Source organism: Empidonax traillii, unplaced genomic scaffold, assembly GCF_003031625.1.
Source record: "Empidonax traillii isolate 1590-97213 ecotype Southwest subspecies unplaced genomic scaffold, ASM303162v1 scaffold23:size2178997, whole genome shotgun sequence".
NCBI lineage: Eukaryota > Metazoa > Chordata > Aves > Passeriformes > Tyrannidae > Empidonax > Empidonax traillii.
The window spans coordinates 1,852,631-1,872,004 of NW_020955216.1; the positions used below are offsets into that span (position 1 = coordinate 1,852,631).

General features: G+C 63.3%; 4 protein-coding genes across 4 annotated transcripts in view; 2 read left to right on the top strand and 2 right to left on the bottom strand.

Moving 5' to 3' along the window:
• The first annotated feature begins 241 nt into the window (after positions 1-241).
• Positions 242-3,211, top strand: CHMP1A (charged multivesicular body protein 1A). Its single transcript, XM_027904064.1, has 7 exons — positions 242-309; positions 486-505; positions 979-1,056; positions 1,331-1,477; positions 1,712-1,840; positions 1,961-2,148; positions 2,845-3,211. The coding sequence occupies exons 1-7, from the start codon at positions 303-305 to the stop codon at positions 2,864-2,866; spliced, it is 591 nt and encodes a 196-aa protein (XP_027759865.1). The 5' UTR covers positions 242-302; the 3' UTR covers positions 2,867-3,211.
• A 2,151-nt stretch (positions 3,212-5,362) lies between these two features.
• Positions 5,363-9,567, bottom strand: DPEP1 (dipeptidase 1). The gene is made up of 10 exons (XM_027904032.1): positions 9,359-9,567; positions 8,155-8,287; positions 7,515-7,647; positions 7,278-7,428; positions 7,126-7,195; positions 6,674-6,850; positions 6,487-6,571; positions 6,333-6,408; positions 6,070-6,205; positions 5,363-5,651 (listed from the first exon to the last, which is right to left on the bottom strand). The coding sequence occupies exons 1-10, from the start codon at positions 9,529-9,531 to the stop codon at positions 5,475-5,477; spliced, it is 1,311 nt and encodes a 436-aa protein (XP_027759833.1). The 5' UTR covers positions 9,532-9,567; the 3' UTR covers positions 5,363-5,474.
• A 1,105-nt stretch (positions 9,568-10,672) lies between these two features.
• SULT2B1 (sulfotransferase family 2B member 1) lies at positions 10,673-12,771 on the top strand. Its single transcript, XM_027904037.1, has 6 exons — positions 10,673-10,839; positions 11,352-11,560; positions 11,709-11,835; positions 11,934-12,028; positions 12,102-12,282; positions 12,360-12,771. The coding sequence occupies exons 1-6, from the start codon at positions 10,701-10,703 to the stop codon at positions 12,473-12,475; spliced, it is 867 nt and encodes a 288-aa protein (XP_027759838.1). The 5' UTR covers positions 10,673-10,700; the 3' UTR covers positions 12,476-12,771.
• A 2,559-nt stretch (positions 12,772-15,330) lies between these two features.
• Positions 15,331-19,374, bottom strand: part of CPNE7 (copine 7) — a 9,957-nt gene continuing 5,913 nt past the window's right edge. The window contains exons 2-13 of the mRNA XM_027904269.1: positions 18,901-19,001; positions 18,740-18,823; positions 18,566-18,655; positions 18,352-18,450; positions 17,651-17,737; positions 17,477-17,536; positions 17,253-17,386; positions 17,075-17,129; positions 16,883-16,934; positions 16,679-16,812; positions 16,330-16,566; positions 15,331-15,930 (exon numbers count right to left, since the gene is read on the bottom strand). Of these exons, the coding sequence (XP_027760070.1) occupies positions 15,793-15,930; positions 16,330-16,566; positions 16,679-16,812; positions 16,883-16,934; positions 17,075-17,129; positions 17,253-17,386; positions 17,477-17,536; positions 17,651-17,737; positions 18,352-18,450; positions 18,566-18,655; positions 18,740-18,823; positions 18,901-19,001 (1,271 nt within the window). The 3' untranslated portion in view covers positions 15,331-15,792. The remainder of the gene's footprint in view (positions 15,931-16,329; positions 16,567-16,678; positions 16,813-16,882; positions 16,935-17,074; positions 17,130-17,252; positions 17,387-17,476; positions 17,537-17,650; positions 17,738-18,351; positions 18,451-18,565; positions 18,656-18,739; positions 18,824-18,900; positions 19,002-19,374) is intronic.

Below are 19,374 nucleotides of genomic sequence, written 5' to 3' on the forward strand. Positions count from 1 at the left end.
CAATAGCGGCCTTGTCTGTACGTGGCCCCGCCCCTCTATAGTCCCGCCCAGTGACTACTCGTCCTACTTGGACCCCGCCCCCGATCTATGACCACGCCCCGATGTATGTCCACGCCCGTGATTAACCACGCCCATCTGCACATCGACCACCCCCCAACCTACATGATTCCGCCCCCTCCTGTCTGACTCCCCTCACGCTCCCGCGGCTTTGTTGCTCTCGCGAGATTAGGCTCGCGACCCCCGGAAGCGGCGGTGCGGATCCCGGAAGCGGCGGCGGAACCCGGAAGCGGCGGCGGGACAGGATGGACGGTACCGGGGGGCTGGGCCGTACCGGGGGCTCCCGGGGGGGCTGTGGCTGTGCCTGAGGGCGGGAGGCAGGAACCGGGACCGAGGGCCGGGACGGGGTGGTGGGGCTCCGGTTCCCCGGTACCCCGCTGCCCCAGTCCCGGTCGTGTTGCTGACGCTGTGCTCTCCTTCCCTTCCAGACACGCTCTTCCAGCTGAAGGTGAGGGCACAGCGGCGGCCCCTCCTCCTCCTCTCCGTCCCGTGTCGCCGGTCCCGGAGCCGGTTTCACCGCCGGATCGGCCTCATCGGGGCTCCTCCTGCGGTGGGACCGTCACGGGAGGAGCCTCGGCCCGTGGGAGTGTCCGAGGGTGCCGCGGACAGAGGGTCGGGCAGCCGAGGCCGGTGTGACGCTGCCTGGCTGGGCCAGGGGGCACTGGACTTGGGACACGGGAGGATGGTTCCCACTCCAGAGGGGGAGGGGGTGGGATATGGGAAGAAATCCTGCCCTGGCACAGGTTGTCCAGAGAAGCTGTGGCTGCCCCGTCCCTGGAAGTGTCCAAGGCCACTTGGATGGGACTTGGAGCAACTCGGGATAGTAGAAGGTGTCCCTGCCCATGTAGGGGTGGGACTGGATGGGCTTTGAGGTCCCTTCCCACCCAACGCGCCCCATGACTCTGTCCCTGTTTTCCCCAGTTCACAGCAAAGCAGCTGGAGAAACTCTCCAAGAAGGCCGAGAAGGACTCCAAGGCTGAGCAAGCCAAAGTAAAAAAGGTGAGTAGGGGCCCATCCTGGGGGAGCTCAGCTCCATGGAGGTGGCTGGAGATCCCCCCTCCTGCCCTGGGGGGATAGGGAAGGGGCCAGTCCCCTCCCCACCTTACACTGTATCTGATTGGGGCACGTGGCACATCCAGCAACACCAGGAGGGCTTTAATTCCTGACTCAGGGCATTCCCAGCTCCTGGGAGAGCTGCTCCCTGCCAGGAACTCCCCGCTGTGGCGGTTTGAGGCTGGGGGGGATCTCTGAGCAGGGATTCTCCGTGTGCCAGGCCCTGCAGCAGAAGAATGTGGAGTGTGCCCGGGTCTACGCTGAGAATGCCATCCGGAAGAAGAACGAGGGGCTCAACTGGCTCCGGATGGCGTCCAGGGTGGATGCTGTGGCCTCCAAGGTGCAGACAGCCGTCACCATGAAGGGGGTAAGAGCCCCGGCGGGGTCTGGCGGTTCAGGATGGAGCTGTACCCACATGGAGCTTCCCCTCTCTGGAGCTGCCCCCAAACACCTTGGGCTCCCCTGTCCCCCAGAGTGATCCCACCAAGCCTGGTGGGCTCAGACCCCCTCAGCAGGTTCATCCCATCTGGGAGGGCCTCACAGCAGGGCTCAGATTCTTCCATAGCCCTTGGGGCAGTCCTGAAAAAATCTGCTCTTGCAGGTGACAAAGAATATGGCTCAGGTGACCAAGGCCTTGGACAAGGCCCTGAGCTCCATGGACCTACAGAAGGTGTCAGCAGTGATGGACAAATTCGAGCAGCAGGTGCAGAACTTGGATGTTCACACGTCGGTGAGTGATGGGGGGACAAGGGGACAGGGAAGGTGGGATGGGGGTGGGATCCTGGTGGGATCCCCAACGGGTCTCAGGCTGGAAGAGCTGTGGAGGGTGACAGGGCTGTCTGTGTCCCAGGTCATGGAGGACTCCATGAGCTCTGCCACCACGCTGAGCACGCCGCAGGAGCAGGTGGACAGCCTGATTGTGCAGATCGCCGAGGAGAACGGGCTGGAGATCATGGACCAGCTGAGCCAGCTGCCCGAGGGGGCCTCGGCCGTGGGGGAGAGCTCTGTACGCTCCCAGGAGGACCAGCTGTCCCGGAGGTTGGTGCTGTCCTGGCTCCTGGGCACCTCCAGTCTTTCCAGGGATCCCTCACTGGCACGAAGGGAAGGAGTTGGCCCATCCCAGGGGGCTGAGGGGGCTGAGCCCCCCTCCCTCGTGCTTGGGAAAGTTCCCAAGGCTGTGGGGCCACTGTGGCCTGGGGTGGGGGTGGCTTTGGCACTGGGCAGTGAGTGGGAGAGGGGCAGGACGAGTGGAGAAGGGTGGGACAGACCCCCCCCCCCCCAGCTGCATGCTCACCCTCAGGTAGTTGCTCTGCTCAGGGATTGCTTGACACTGCCCTGTAAATGGCTCTGGAGCAGCTGCTCTGCCTGGAACTGCCCCCGCAGGAGCTGCTGAGCTTCCTTTCCTGCCCTCAGCATCACGGGCCCATCTGGGCACAGTAGTGGGGCTGCGGTGTGGGGACAGTGCAGGGAGAGGGACAGGAGTGGGGACAACCTGGGGGCAGGGACCAGAACAGTCCTTGGGGAGGGACTGAGAGAAGAAGAGGGGTTAGGGATCTGTTCTGCATGGTGCCTCTGCGGTGTCCATGATGGACACCCCGAGTTCACTCTCGGCCACCGTGGCTGCGTCTCCAGGGCAGGATTTCTGGGAGGTTCCCAGGCAGATCCGGGGGACACACCCGAGCCGTGGCTGTTCCTGCTGCTCTGACTCTCTCCCCCTCCTGCTCTCCCATCCAGGTTGGCTGCCCTGCGGAACTGAGGCTCCTGCGGCCCCGGCATCGCTGGAATGGCTGCGGGGGGAGGGGCCGGGACCCCCTCCCGCTGCCGTCCCCACCCCCTGCCTTGGGACTGTTCCTCGGGGGGTGACGGCCCTTCCCAGGCAGGCACCAATCCTGGCAGGGCCGAGGAACGCTTCGCTGGGGCTGATTTATGGGGGGTTTGATTTGGGGGGTGCTGCTGGTGCCTGGCAGCGCCCTGTGTCCCGCTGCTGATGGAACACTAAGGGGTCTCTCCTGGTCTCAGGGTGCTGCTCCTCAGCTCCTCTGATGTTCCCTGTTCTGGGGCTGTGCTGTGAGTTCCCCGGGAGCCGTTTGGGAGGAGCAGGGAGATCCCCGTGGGGCTCCCTGTCCCCCACAGCACTGTGGGAAGGGCCCTGTGCCCGGCTGTGGGTCTGGGGAGGTTGGTGCCTTGCAGAAAGGGGCGGTGACACCATGGAATCCCTTACCTACCGGTCGCTGTCCCCATGTCCCACTGGGCCAACACCCCCCAGCCCCATACCACAAAGTGCCCTTTGGAGCACCCGCCTTGCCCAGTCCTGTGCGTGTCAATCCACATATTCCCCAGCCACTGCCAGCTGGAAGTTATTATCCTGGCCCTGACCTCTGGTTTGGACCAGTGAGGACACACATCCAGCACTGGGAGCGGATTGCAGCAGCTGTGGTGGCTGCAGACACATCCCCCAATGTCCCCCCCCACCCGATGGGTGTGACTGGGAATGCTGAATCATCCCAGAGCAGCTCTGCCTGGCTCCCTATGCCTCGTGCCTGGATATCTGCTGTCCCCTCCAGCTGCTTGCACTGGGCTGGGAGCAGGGGCTGCTCCCTGTGTGCCCTCTTGCTGCTCATCCCCTGTCATCTTCCCCTGGGGCTGGAGGTGTTTGTGCCCCTCCCATGTGACCCCTGGCACTGCAGAGCTGCTGGATTGCTGGAAGCACTCCAGGAAGGAAGCGCTGTTTCCTTTGGCTCTCCCAGGAGGAACTTTGACCTCTGGATGGGGAGGGGGCCGAGAGGGCCACAGGGTCACCTCCCCAGCACTTACAGCACAAGCACTTCCAGCTGCTCTGATTATTTTTCCTGAGTTGAGTGGCCTTGGCAGCGTGTGTCTGGTGACACGGAGCCTTCCTCTGTGCTGAGGAGGGGGTGGCTTTGATCTATGGCAGAGCGTTTGGATCTTGTGTCACCTCCTGATGGGCTGGGCAGGAAGCAGGGGGACCCCAGAGATTTGTGCCTGGCTCCTGCTCCCTTGCACGGTGTCTTCATGGGGCTGCGGGGCCCTGGACCTGCTCCCCCCTCCCTGGGCTGTGTCTCTGTGGTTTCCTTGGTGATTTTTTTTTTTAAGCTTGTCTCATTTGCCTTCTTTTTCCCCAAACCGTGTTCCTTCCCTCCCATGGTTTTAAATAAACAATCCCTGGACTTCCTCTGTGTGCGTTGGAATGCAGAGTGGGGACTGTGGTCCTGCCCTGGGACAGAACCCAGCGCCGAGGGGGTGCCCTGGAGCTGAGGAGAGCGAGAGGAAGAGGCTGCTACTGCTCCTTCTCCCACAGCCTCTGCCTATCCAGGAGTCAGGAAGTGGCTGGGGGTACCAGCTCTGGGAGTGCTGGAGGGGAAGGAAGGAGCCCCCCACTGCACCCTTGCAGGGACTCATCCCCGTCGTGTGCCCAAACCGGGGGGACTGGAGTGAGCAGGACCTTGGGAAGGCTGAGGCAGCTCGAGCTCAGCTCCCTTCCACAGCGGGGTTGGGTCGGCCCAGCTCCCTGTGCCGGTCCCTGGCCCTCGTGGGGACAAGCTGGGCTTTCCAACGGGATATCCTGGGATTGTCAGCCGGTGGCTGCCCCAGTGCTCTACACCCCGGTTCTGCCATCGGCACCTGCCCACAGGAGCCTCATGGCCGGAGATGGGGCTGCGGGGATGGTGGTGCAGCCTTTTGTGCTCCGATCCTTTCGCTGTTCCCGTCCCTTGCTGTACCCATCCCTTCTCCGCGCACGTCCGTTCCCCGTGCTCATCCCTTCACTGTTTCCGTCCTTTCCGCGTGCTCATCCCTTCTCCCTCCCTATTCCCCTCCCCGTGCCCGACCCCTTCCCATGCCGGACTGGCAGAGGGCTCTGTGCCGCAGCCAAATCCCGAATGCCACAGGAAGATGGCTCTACTTCTCCTGTCTGTTCTCCCGCCTCCGCTCCGAAAACAGGCTGTTCCCGAATGTGAGAGGAAATTGCTAAGGAGATAATTGAGTAGCCAATTAATTAACTAATGATTAATGGAAGCATCCTGCGGAGGCAGCGCTGCCGCCCTGGCCAGGTGTTGCCAGGATGTGTCACTCCCGGTGCAGTGATGGCTTCCGGGTGCCCGGGGTGGGCACCCACCGGGACCCCACTCCTGGTGACATGCCGCGGTGCCCCGTGACACGCCAGGGTGGCTCATCATCCCCAGCCAGGAGCCTGTGGGCGCTGGGTCCCCACAGGTCCCACACCGACAGGCACTGCTCGAGCCACGGGTTTATTTTGCGGGTGGTTCCAGCAGGAAGAGCTGCAGAATTGTGCCCAACCCGGCAGCCCGCGGGCAGGGTGGCAGGGCCAGGGTGGCAGCCGGGTGCTAAGAGAGCAGGGAGAGGAGCAGGGCCAGCGCCAGCGGCAGCGCCAGGGCTGCGGGCGGGAGCTGGGCTGTGCCGGCGCCGTTGGAGTATCCGTAGCTGGTCCTGCATGTCCTGTCCAGCTCCTCGAAGGCGATGGGTGTCTCGTGGGCAGGTGTGCCCTGCAGCATCATCTTCACCTGCCATGGGGACAAAGTGGGCTTCTGCTGTGAGGGGCAGTGCCCCACACAGGCCTGCCACCCCACACATCCCTGTGCCACCCTATGCCATCCCACACATGTCCATTCATCCCCTGCTCTGCGTGTCCCAGTGCCAAACCATGTCCCCATAAATCCCTGAATACCACGTGTCCTGATGTCCCCACCTGTCTCTGTTGACCCAGGTGTCCCCATGACCCAAATGTTCCCTGTGCCCCATGTGTCCCTATTCCCTATGTGCCCATGCCCCAAGTATTCCTGTTCCCCACGTGTTCCCATGCCCTGTACATCCCTGTGCCCAATGTACCCAGTGCCCCTTGTGTCCCCATGGCCCAAGTGTCCCTGTGCTTCCACTGTCCCCTTACCATGTGCATCTCAGTGCTCCCCAGGCTCCACTCACCTCCTCCACCTTTCTGAAAACCCGGAGCAGGTTCTCAGCCAGGGCCAACTTCACCTCCTCCTCTGTCCAATTCCTCGCCAGCAGCTCAGCCACCAGTGCAGGATACTTGGAGACATCCTCCAGGCCAGTAGGGAGCCTGTGCCACCCACAGCTCTCAGCTGGGCCACCCGTGCTCCCCCCAGCTATGTGTGCCCACACACATCCATCCATCCCCCATCCAATCCCACCAGCACAGCCCATCCTGCACCCATCACCCCCTTTACCGTGTGACCCCGTCGTAGTCCCCGCCAAAGCCGACAGACTGGGCACCAGCCACCTTCTTCACATAGTCCATGTGGTCTGAAAGCACGGGGGGGGTGAGGTGAGTGGGGCAGGGGCATCGCTGCTGCCCTCCCACCCACCCAGACACCATCTCACTTGCTACATCAGTCAGTGTGGCTGTGTCCTTGCAGGTCACATAATCGTTGTAGAAGTTGACCATCACCAGGCTGCCCGTGGAGGCCTAGAGGAAAGAGTCCTGAGCCCCACAGCCCCCTACAGCCCTCCTTGGCCCCCGGTGTCCCCTGCCCTGTCCTGCCGTCCCCTGGTCGTGCCCTCCGCTTACCACCATCCGCAGCACATCATCAGGCACGTTGCGGCGGTGAGGGCAGAGGGCATAGGCAGATGAGTGGCTGAAGATGACGGGAGCTTTGGAGATGTTCAGCACAACCTTCATGGTATCCACCGAGACGTGGGCCAGGTCCACAATCATGCCCAGGCGGTTCATCTCCTCCACCACAGTCTGCAGGGACGGGGACCAGGATGGGGGCAGGGATGAGGGTGTGGAGGGGTGCATGGGAGGGTCCCCTGGGAGTGACCTGTCCCCAGCCTATAGCTGAAGCTGTTTGGGTGGCTTTTGGCAGATGGGACAGATGGGTGTGGGGGTGGGTGGATAGATGGATGGAGAAGGGATGGATTATGGATGCACCCAGGGCAAATCACCCAGCTGGTGGGTGCCAGTACCATGTCCCCCATCAGCCACTGCTCCTGGGCACTGCTGCCAATGCTGTTCCTCACCTTCCCAAAGGCTGAGAGGCCATGGTGCACTGGTTTCTCCTCCTTGGTGTCCACCAGCCAGTTGTCAGCCCTGTGGATCAGGGAGAGCATCAGGTCAGCTCCCTGGCCACATCCCCCCGTGCCATCCTGGTTCCCCATCCCCAGAGTCCTACCAGGGGGTGTTGCAGCTGTGGGTGAGGGTCATGTAGCGCACGCCCAGGTGGTAGAAGGTGCGCAGGACCCCCAGGCTGCTGTCGATGGAGTGGCCGCCCTCCACCCCCATGAGACTGGCCACCTTCCTGTTCTGGAATGCTTGCTGGAGGCCTGTGGAGGACGGGGGGCATCAGTTGGGGTGGGCACAGAGCACCAGCACCTCCAGCCCCCCGTGCCCCAGCCCCATGCCCCCTCACCAGCACTGTCGGTGACACAGGCGAAGGCCTCTGGGTACAGGTCGCACATGCGCTGCACCACGTCGATCTGCTCCAGCGTGCGCTTCACTGCGTCCCTGTTCTGCGTCTCACAGGGCACATACACGGACCAGAACTGCCCAGGCACCACATGAGCATGGGGACACAGACCCAGGACCGCTGCCACCCACCTCGGTGCCCTTGCCCACCCCAGTGCCCACCTCAGTTCCCCCCCGCAACAGTCCCGGTGCCTTCCCCAGTGCCCCTGCCCACCCCAGTGTCCTCCCCAGTGCCTCCTGCCTGACCTGATGTCCTCCCCAGTGCTCTCACCAGTATCCATGCCCACCCTGGTGACCTTTTCCCACCCTGGTACCCACCCCAGTGTCCTCCCCAGTGCCCTCTATCCACTCCAGTGTCCACCCTGGTACCCACCCCATTGTCCCTGCCCATCTCAGTGCCCTTCCTGGTGCCCCTGCCCACCCCAGGGCCCCCTGCCTCCCCAGTGCCCTCCCCAGCGTTCCTGTCCACTCCATTGCCCCCTGTCCTCCCCAGTGCCCTCACTGGTGACCCTGCACATCCTGGTGCCCCCTGCCCTCTCCAGCACCTGCCTCAGTGCCCTCCCCGCCCCCCCGTTTCATCCCACCTGCCCGCCCACGTGCCCGAGGCGCAGTTTGGGGATGTTGGTATGGGTGTCATTCAGCAGTGTCAGGTTGGCTGCTGGCACCCTCAGCTGGTTGTTGAACCTCTTGAGGAGTTGCCAGGGCAGGTCGTTGTGCCTGGGTAGGGCAGGGATAGGCACTGAGGGGAAGCCTGGTCCTCTGCCTTCTTGGCCTCCTGCTGCTCACCTTCCTGGCTGGCTGCACACACAGTCCCTGCATCTGGCTGTCATTCCATCCATCCATCCATCCATCCATCCATCCATCCATCCATCCATCCATCCATCCATCCATCCATCATCCTTCCTGCCATCTGCTCACCCATCTGGCCAAAAGCCACCCAAGCAGCTCCAACTAGGAGCCAGCCCATGTGAGGACAGCCTCACATGAGGTCCCCTGGAGGACCCTCCTGTGCACCCCTCCAAGCCTCCATCCCCATCCCCCACGAGCCCTTGCACCCGGGGAACCAGCCCAGCATCCCTCGGGCAGGGCTTTACCACGACCATCTCCAGAGACATCCTGCCACGCTTATTCTGCACTGAGCAGTGCCATTGGGGAAGTGCTGGGGAGAGGGGGGCAAGGCCCACAGGCTGTCTCCCACTTCTTCCCCTTGTGTCACAGTCACACACTTATCTCATCCTGCCCCTCTCCCTCTTCCAGTGACTGCTGTGGCACAGCACTGGTGCCACAGGGGGTTCCTGTGGGGGATTGGAGCCTCCTGAGAACAGACTGGGGACATCCCTTAAGACGTAACTCCACAAGCAGGGACTTTCCACGGGGAAGCCTGACTCCAATTTCCTGGCACCCTGCCCACTCCTGCTGGGCTGCACTGCCCTGGGGATCCCCTTGGCTGCACGGATGGTCCCAAGGGATCCCCTGGGAAAGCTGTCCCCAGTCTCTGCACAGCCCTGGGGTGCTTGGCACGGGGATTCCCTAAGAAAGCTGCCCTATATGGCCCCAGGATGCCGAGCATGAAACCCCCACCCCGGGAAAGCTGTCCCCTGTCCCTGTACACCCCAGGGCACCCAGCACAGGGATTCTCTGGGAAAGCTGTTCCCTGTTCCTGCATAGCCCTGAGGTGCCCAGCACAGGAATGCCCCAGCGGTCTGTCCCAGTAGGGTTTCTCAGCTGGGTTTTTCCCAGGGTGCTGGAACAGCCAGGCAAGCCGGGGCCCAGATGACCTTTGCTCACCCGTCGATGACCGGCGTGTCCGTCATGATGCGCTCAGCCTCATCCCGATATTGCTGCCCGGCACAGGGCAGTGCCAGCACCAGTGCCAGCGCCAGCACCCACACACTCCTGTCTGGCATCTTCTCCTGCTGGGCACTGCTGGGGAAAAGGGGTGACCTGCCGTGTGAGCACATGCACTAGGATGGCTGTCCTGCTCCTGCCGTCCCCTCCCACCATCAATGAATAACCAGGAGCCTGGTGTCGCCCCTCCCTGGGTGCCCTGAGCCCGCCTGGCAGTGCCAGGGTTCCACAGCCACAGCCTCCCTCAGCCCAGCTCCAGTGGCTGTGCTGTGCATGGGCCTCTCTGCCGAGCCGCGGTGACGCTCCCAGCCCCTCTAATGAAGCCCAGATTTTTTTGTGGTTGGGAAAATGCCAGGCCCATCCCCTCCTTGGCCTCCCCAGCACTGGCATCCATGAGCACCCCCAGCCTAGCACTGGCACCCCAAGCACCCCCAGCACCCCTGTCCCCACTCACCCTGGTCCTGGGACGCTCGGGCAGCCGCTGCCTGCGACGGCTGAGAATTATGTTTTCCGGCTTGCGTGCGGCTGCAGGGCTGGGATGGGCTCCAGCCACCCCAGAGCCACCCCCCGCCATGGCGCCGGAGCCGCCACATGCCAGGGCAGCAGCTGGGGTGGCACAGCCACAGTGTGGAGCTGCTGATGGCCCACGTGTGCTGGGACCCGCCACCCTGAAGTATCTTGAGGGGAAACTGAGGCACTGTCATCTGTGGGTGCCGAACATCCCAGCTGGTTCTGGCACGGGAGTCGTGGTGTCCTTCTCAGCAAGGCCTTCGTGGGGCTGCTGGGAATGGCATGGAGCCAAGCGGAGATGGTCAGTCCAGCTGGATACCTCATCTTGGTGTGTGCTGGGATGGGAATCCCTTCCTTCGTGATGCCAGCTGTGGGGAGCCCAGGGTGGGGCATGGTGCAGGACTGGCACCTCTCAGGGTCGCCAAGGGCTGCTGTGGCCGGCAATGCTTCCCGGTGCCCTTCTCGAGGTGACTCGGCTCCCCCGACTCTCCTGGATGCGATTGGGGGTCTGGGCATGCAGAAACTCATCCCACCCCCTCCCCCCCACCCCATTGCGTTCCACCCAATTCCGTTCCACCCAATCTCATCCCACCCCATCCCGGGTGTCTCCAGCCCCTGCCAGCAGCTCTCTCCCGTCGATGGCCCCAGCGCGGCCGGATTCCCGGCTTCCCGGCAGGAATGTGCCGGGGGAGTCCAGCCCCCCGCCCGCCGGGGCCGCTTCCTCTTTCGGCGCTATTTAAGCGGCGCCCGGCGCGCCCCACCCGGGAGGGCCATGGAGCGCATGGAGGTGACCGAGACCTTCGCGGGCATCGCCTTGCCCGGCCACCTCCACACCCAGGAGTCCCTCGGCTTCGCCGCCGCCTTCACCTTCCGCCCCACCGACGTGCTCATCGCCACCTACCCCAAATCGGGTGAGGGGCAGGGGGACACGGGGACAGCGGTGGGGACCTTCGGCTGGAGAGGGGGGCTCCACTGGCGGGGCTGGGAAGGGGTAGTGCTCGGGGACACTCGGACCACTGGCACAATGTGGGGAACCCTGGCCAGGGGCTCCCGCCTCCCAAGCCCCCTGTGCTGCTGCCCCACACTGTCCCAGCCCCAGAGTGGTGTCTCTGTGGGGGTCTAGAGGGGCCACATGGTACTGCCATCCCAGTTGCTGCCCCGGGACGAGCTGAGCTGTGATGGGACAGGACGGGATAGAATAGGATGGGATGGGACTGGCCAGGGTGGGACGGGAAGGGCCGGGCTGAGCTGAGCCATTCCGTGCCAAGCCAAGTTGTGCCGATCTGCTCCACAGCATGCTGTGCCATCCGATGGCATGTGCCATTACAGTGTGCTGAGCCATGCCATTCCCTGCCACACCATGGTACCATGCCATGCACTGCCCCATGCTGAGCTGGCCCTGCCCTGACTCCTACCTTCACAGGCACCACCTGGATGCAGGAGATCCTGACGCTGATGTTCAGCCTTGGGGACACTCGCCCAGCCAAGACCATTCCCAACTGGGAGCGGGCTCCGTGGCTGGAGCAGATCTACTGCCGGGAGGCTCTGAGGGACACAGAGACCCCCCGGCTGCTCACCACCCACATGCCTGCCCATGTCCTGGCTCCTGCCCTGCAGAGCAGCAAGGCCAAGGTGAGAGGGAGACAGACGGTCTGGGGGGATCCCGCAGGGACATCCTGAACCACCGGGACTTCCCACAGCTGGGGAAATGCCAGGAGCTTTCTAAGCTGGGTGGAGCAGAATCCCCCCAGCCATGGGGGTGACGCTGTGTCCCCCCCAGGTGATCTATGTGGCCAGGAACCCCAAGGATGTTGCTGTCTCCTTCTACCACTTCCACCACCTGGCCAAGTTTCTGCCCGACCCTGGCTCCTTCGACGCCTTCCTCACGCAGTTTCTCGAGGGCACAGGTAAGGGCTGAGGATGTCCTTGGGTGGGGGACTCAGCCTTGGGGCCACCCATCAATTCCTACCTCCCGCCCCCCATCAATTCCTGCCTCCCACCCCAGTGCACTATGGCTCCTGGTTTGACCACGTCAAGGGCTGGCTGGGCCAGCGGCACCTCCTGGACATCCTCTACGTCACCTATGAGGAGCTGCACCAGGTGAGCTCTGCAGTGTCCCCATCCCTCTCCCCATCCCCACCAGTGCCCAGCGCTGACCATGCCCCTGCTCCAGGACCTGCGTGGCACAGCGCAGCGCCTCAGCACCTTCCTGGGGTGCCCACTGGCCCCAGAAACGCTGGCAGCCCTGGAGCAGCACTGCAGCTTTGCCGCCATGCGGGACAACGCCATGGCCAACTACTCCCTCATCCCCCCCGAGATCATGGACCACAGCCAGGGCCGCTTCATGCGCAAAGGTGAGGAGGCAGGGGCTGGGGGAACACAGGCAGCACGGGGGCAGCATCCCTGACCCCCTCTGCCCTCCGTCCCACAGGTGTGGTCGGGGACTGGCGCGACCACTTCTCCCCCCAGCAAAATGCCCTCTTCAACCAGCGCTACCAGGAGGAGATGAGGGACGTAGAGCTGCCCACGCAGTGGCCCATGGCCTGAGGGACCTGGGGGGACACTCACCCCAACTTGCTGAGAACAATTGTAGCGGGAGAACTCTGCGTAGGCACCCCTTGGTGCCCCACAACACACCCCCACATGTCACCTGGGGCCAGGGGTTCCCATGGGGATGGGGGACATGGCACTGTGCCACCCCCCTGGGGATGGGGAACTTTTCCAGCTGTGCACTGTGGCCATCCCCGTGGCCTCGCTCCCCCCAGGCAGGGGCATATGGCCGTGACCCCTCTTTCCGCCCATACTGCTCTGCGGAAATAAATATTTATTGCTGTTCCCAGGCAGGCTGTGTGTTCACACGGGTGTCAGGCGGGAAGCGGGAAGCCCTGGAGTTATCAGGGACACATCAGGGTGGGGACCCTTCCTTTGGGACCTTATCAGCATCCGGGAGCAATGGCCGGGCGGTCAGGCTTGTGGGGGGTGCTGGGCTCTGTGGGGGGTCATAGCGGGGTGACAGGTTTTGCCAGCGGAGCCCAGGGCACAGAGCCAGCTCTTTCAGCAGCACCCAGGCTCTCCTACCCCTGGAGTCTCCGTGCCCCAGTGCAGCCCCTCCCATTGCCGCCTGCACCCCAACATCCCCTCACCTTGCCCCAGTGCACCCTTTCCCGGTGCCCTCTGCACCCTAACATTCCCCCATCCTGCCTCAGTGCACCCCCTCTCCTGGAGCCCCCTGCACTCCACTGCCTCCACCCCGCCCCAGTGCTCCCCTTCCTGACCCCTGCACCCCAGTGCCCCCTGATACCCCCCATCCTGCCCCAGGCTCTCCCCAATGCTTTGGGAGGGGGCCACAGCGTCCTAACCATCCTGTTTGGATGCTCCCCCTGCCCATCTCCCCTCCTGGGGTGTTTGCACCCAGGGGCTTGTTCCACCTCCTCTCCCCCAGCACTCTGGGGTGCCCCAGGCAGACAGGACACCTCCCAGTCCCTCTCTGGCCACAAGCCAAGGAATTGCATTGTGGAGCCACCTGGGAAGCACAGGCACCTTCAGTGATTATCCATCTTCATTATCTGGCCCCTGCAGGGTGAGTACAGGGCCAGGGTGAGGGGTGTGGGGAGTTGGCCCTGGCACCAACAGAGCCCCTGGACAGGGCTTGGCAGAGAGGGGGGAGGTGGTGAGACTCTCTCTGGGGTCTGCAGCACTGTGGGACAGTGACACTGCTGTCTTGGCACCCCTACCAGCTCTGCCACACCTGTACCCCTTCCATTCCTGCCAGCTCTGCCACCTCTGCCAGCCCTGCCACCCTTCTCTGCTCCTGCCAGCATTGTCACCCCTGCCACCCCTCCCAGCCTCTCTGCACTGGCAGTGGGTACAGCCTGACACAGTGATTCTGGACACCCCCAGCACCACGGGGTCTCTCCACACCCGCCCTGGGGCACCCATCTGTCCCCATGGACCTGGGTACCAGGGCAGCCCCCTGCCCATGCCAGGGCCGGCCAGTGCTGAAGCCTCCTAGGCGGCAGGTTTGGGTTTCCATGGCAACATCCAGGATCCCACTTTATGGGAAATGAATCAGGAGCTATATATAGGCATTGGATGGGGGTGCAGGCAGTCTGTCCTGCCTGTGCCCTGCACTGGTGGCAATGTCCAAGGGCCAGCAGGGCCACCCCAGTGACTGACTGCCCACACAGGGACAGTCTGGGCCCTGTGTCCTCACCTGGGGTGATGGCATAATCCCAGAGCCCAGGGCAGTGCCACCCCCAAGGCTGGCTCTGGGATGGCCCCTGTGCCATGACACTGTGCCAGGCTCCAGTTTCAGTCCCTGTGGTGGCCTTGGTCACACCCTGCCCCAGGGGATGTCACCTCCCCAGGAGCATCTGCTGGCACAGGACTGGCATCAGCAGCGCACAGCACGTGGTAGCAGAGTGGCACAGTGCCCAGCACACGGCACAGCATGGTGAGTGGCACATGGCACACAGAACGTGGCACATGACAAATAGCACATGTCACGACATGCAGCACGCAGCACGTGGCATATGACAATGCACATGGCACACACAGCACAGCACATGGCACACAGGACAAAGCACATGGCACGTGGGGCATGCAACACCGCATGACACATGCCACAGAGCACATGGCACGCAACATGTGGCACACGGCACACAGGACACGACACATGGACACAGCACGTGTTTCATGGCACGTGACACACAGCACATGGCAACACAGTATGTGGCACATGATGCAGGGCACATGGGACATGGCATGTGGCCCGTGGGACATGACACATCACAGCACATGTCACAAGGTACATGCACGTGGTGCATGGCCCATGGCACACATCATATAGCACACGGCACACGGTATGTGGCACAGGATACGTGCACACAGCACATGGCACACGACACGACACAGGTCACAAGGCACACAGCACACAGCACATGGTGACACTCAGCAGACATCACATAGCACGTGTCACAAGAGACGTGGACATGGTGCCCAGCCCATGGCACACATCATACAGCACATGGCACATGCCGTGTGACACACAGCACACAGCACGTGGCAGTGGCCGTGTGCAGGGCAGCAGGGCCTGCTCCGTTGCCACCTCCCACAGCTCTGTGCCCTGGATTTGGAGCTGTGGCACAGGAGGGGTGCGCCCACTCCGGCACATGAAAGCAGCAGCTGCTCCAGCACCCAGAGCTCTGGTGCTCCCGGCACACTGATAGCTATGGACACCCGAAATGTGGGGGCAGCAGGGCTGCGGGATGCCATTGACTCTTGTCACCAGCCAGCGTGGCATGGTATCACCACAAGGGGACATGGGCAGCACCCAGGATGTGCCAGTCCCTCTGTCCACCCCCCTTTAACCCCTAGGGAGGGTGGCACCCAGAGAGCAGGACGATGGGCACAGGGGTGTTGCTTTATTGGGGGAGTCATGCAGCCTCCAAACATCACAGTGACAGAGAAGCGGGGACCGAGAGGACCACAAGGACAGTAGGGATGGAGCGGGGATGGGCCGCAGGGCACGCAACACCAGGAGTGGGTAGTGCCTGCTGGGGACCCCCGGGCAGTGCAGAGAGTGTCCAGCACAGGGGGGCCAGGACCTACCCCATGTCCCAGAGGGGGGGGCTGTGGCAGGGCTGGGACTCGCGGGGACACCGTCTGTCCCTGTGCCACACCGGGGGGAACTGGAGATCCTCACTGGGGGGAGCCAAGATGGGTCGAGGGTCCCTCAGTGAGGTGACCCGGTGCTGCAGCTGGGGACACTGGGGACCTCTAACTGGGGAAGCCGAAGCTGGAGTGGGGGCTGGGAGTTTCTCACTGGGGGAAACTGAGGCTGGGTTGGGGGCACTGGGGGTCCCTCACTGGGGGGAGCCGAGGCTGGGGTCGGGGGTGGGGGGCCGGGGGCAGCGCGGGGGGAACGCCTTGTAGCTGTAGTACTCCACCACCTGCTTGGGCACCTCCGCCAGCACGCACTTCGCCAGGGCTGTGGGTGACGCCTGCGGGACAACGGGCACACCGCGGGACACCAGGGTGAGCCGGGGCCACCGCGACACCTGCCCGTCCCGCAATGAGGAGCAGCACCCGTGGGAACCGGCTCCCTGTGCCGGGATGTGTGGACGGGAGGGGACTGGAGGGGATGGAAGGGACGGAAAGGAACCGAGAAGGACCGAAGGGAACAGAAGGGACAGATGGGGACGAGAGGGGACGGGAGGGGAGGAGAGTGGATGGGAGGGGGCAAAGAGGGGACGGGGGCGGGACGTGAGGGAACGGGGAGGGACAGGAAGGGAACGGGAGACGACTGGAAGGGATAGGAGGGGCGGGAAAGGGCAGGAGAGAACCAGAGGGGATGCGAAGAACCGGAAGGGGTCGGCAGGACCCCCGGCTGCCCCACTCACGTTCTTGAACTCGCGGAAGGGCACGAACTGGACGATGTCGCGCAGGACGGGCTCCCCCTTGGGGGAGCGCAGGACACCGTCGTCCCCGTCCAGGATCTGCATGTCGGTGAAGTCGGCGTTGCCTACCCCGACGATGATGATGGACATGGGCAGGTAGGAGGCCCGAACAATGGCCTCCCGCGTGTCTGCCATGTCTGTCACCACCCCGTCTGTCAGGATCAGCAGGATGAAGTATTGCTGGGGAGACAGGGATGCTCTGGGGGAGCTGCCCAGCCGCACACGGGAGCACCCACAGGTGTCACAAGCATGTGGGGGTCTCAGCCCAGCCTGGTGCCCCAGTGGCACCCACCGACGCTTCCTTGGTCCGTTCCTCATCGGCTGCCACACGAGCCACCTTGGTGATGATGGGAGCCACGTTGGTGGGGCCATAGAGCTGGATTTTGGGCAGGCAGCTCTGATAGGACTCAACAACACCCTGGATGCCTGGAGGGGGTGTGAGGAGTGAGGAGGGACATCCTGGCCATGGACCCGACCCCACTGGAGCTGGACTTACCCTCACACTCATCGTTGTCGGGGTTGAAGTTGATGGCAAAGTCGTGGGAAACCTGGAGGGCAGGAGAGGAGGGGGCAGCCAGTGCCCACCCCCCACCCGCTGAGCCCCACCAGTGTCAGGGCCTGGGGTGTCTGGAGGGATGAACACATCCCTTGAGTCCCACAGGGCCCTGGCACTCCGACCACCCCTCACCTCGTACTTGGGGGGGATCCTGGCACCAAAGCCCAGAGCTGAGAATTTCTTATCACTGCAAGGGAAGGGGTGTGAGTAGCTCTGGTGCCATCACTGGGTAGCTGTTACTGGGGCATTTGACCCCAGGGTGGCTGTCACCAGGGTGTCTGGCCCTAGGGAACCCACCAGAGCGACCAACCTGTCATAGTCCTGGCAGATCTCACCCACAGCCACCAGCGCCTTGAGATACTCGTTGGGCTGGTAGGGGTTGATGTAGTGCAGGGAGCAGCTATTTCGGGGGTCCCCATTGGAGGCTGTGAAGTCAATGGCCACCTGGGGTGGAGGGGGGGCAGTGAGGGTTCCCCTGGGGCAAGCTGGGCCACCAGCGTGTTCCCACTGGGTGGAGTGGGAGACTCTGCTCACCGTGAAGTGGATCTGGCAGCCGCCCATGATATAGTCCAGAAAGGAGTAGACCCTGTGGATCTTCCAGAGGGACCCGTGTCAGCTGGTCCTGCTCACGCTGGCCTATGGAGCCAGGCATGGCTCTGCTCAGCACGGCTCGGCATGGAATGCAGGCACTCCTGCATTCCCACTCACCTTCAGGTCCAGCAGCACCACAACCCCCGAGTTCTTGTAGTTGCGCTTCTTAATCTTGTACTTGGGGTTCATGCAGTCCCACTGCACCTGCGGCACATGCGGCACCCGCGCTGCCTGCGGCCCTCACCCCAGGACCCCCATCCCTGGCACCCCCCAGACCCCTGGTCCCATGGCTTTGCAGAATGGTGACCCAACAACCCCATAACATTGCGGCCCAATAACCCTGCAGCCCCCCACGGCTCTGCAGCACAATGACTCCACAGTCCCAGAACATTGTGGCCCCATAAAAACACAGCCTCGCAGCTTCGTATCTCTGCAGCACAGTGATCCCACAACCCTGAAGAACCGTAACCCTGCCTCCCTGCAGCCCCTCAGCCCCACAATGCTCCAGCCCCATGGTGTCGTGACCCACAGCCCCACAGTTCTATAACCACACAGCCCCATAACCCTGCAACCCCATAGCCCCAGGTTGCAGCTGCCTTCCCCCACTCCCAGCCACATCCTGGCATCCAGCCACCCCATCCATGACTGATTCCCCAGAGGACCCCAAACCCACCATCCCTTCCCCAAAGAGGTAGGCAGCAGCAAGGAAAGAATGACCCCAAACCCAGAGGAGTTGCTGGGAGCTATCTGCTGGGATGGGCTCTTCTGACAGCACACAGGGGTGACCCTCAGGCTACCCCCGTGACCCCGTGTCCCACCTTGTTCTCTCCCATCGCCTTCTGCATCTCCTCGAAGGTGGTGAAGAACTCCCCAATGAAGTCGTGTTTGCCCCGGGAGTCGTAGTCCCACACCACACCCTGCAGTGGGCACAGCTCAGCCCTGGCACCGGGGGGGGCCCTAGCACACCCCCAGGGAAGCCAGGGTACAGATACTTCTGGGGCAGGGATGAGGGTCCCCATCTCCCTTCCTCACCCTCAGCTTCCTCTTCTCCTCACAGCTGCAGAGTGAGTTGAGAGACACCTTGAAGGGCTCCCAGACAGGGCTCAGGTTGTTCTTCACCACCTGTGGGACAGGAAGCTCAGCAGGGCTGAGGAGGTCCCAGAGTGGCTGTGGGGCAGCCGAGGGACCAGCCCTGCGGGGCCTCACCTCCGTGCGGTACACGAGCTGCTCGCTGCGGTCATCGTCAATGCGGTAGATCTCCAGGAAGGGATCCGACTTGCTGAAGAGGTCCTGGAGGAAGAGGAGGGGGCAAGGCACTGCCCACCCTGCCCACCCTGCCCCATGTCCCCCCCCGGCACCTGGCTCACCTTGTCATCCAGCTTCTTGGCACGGAAGGCCAGCTCCACGTAGCCGTTGTTCCCTGAAATCTCCTCGGAGATGATCTGCAAGGAGAGGCAGCCGCGGGGTGCTCAGTGCCTGGCACGGCTTTGTCCCCTGCCTCCCACCTCCCTGTGGTGCCCCAGGAGCAGACAGGGTGCCACATGCCTTCACTCGGGTAGCAGGAACCCCCAATGGCCAGCAGACACCAAGAGGGACTCTGAGCCCTCCTCACTCCCAAGAGCCTGAGGGGCTGCACGGCTGGATGGCAGCTCAGACAGGAGGAGGGTCACTGGGGACCCCCCACATCCCCTAGCTCAATGGCACCCACAGCCCAGTGACAGCCCACTGACTCAGCCCAGATGTCCCAGCTTGATGCCTTCCCAGCATCCCAGTCCAGTGCCACCTATGTGTCCTGTCCAGTGTCACCCTGGGGTCCCAGGTTGGTGTCACCTCAGGGTCCC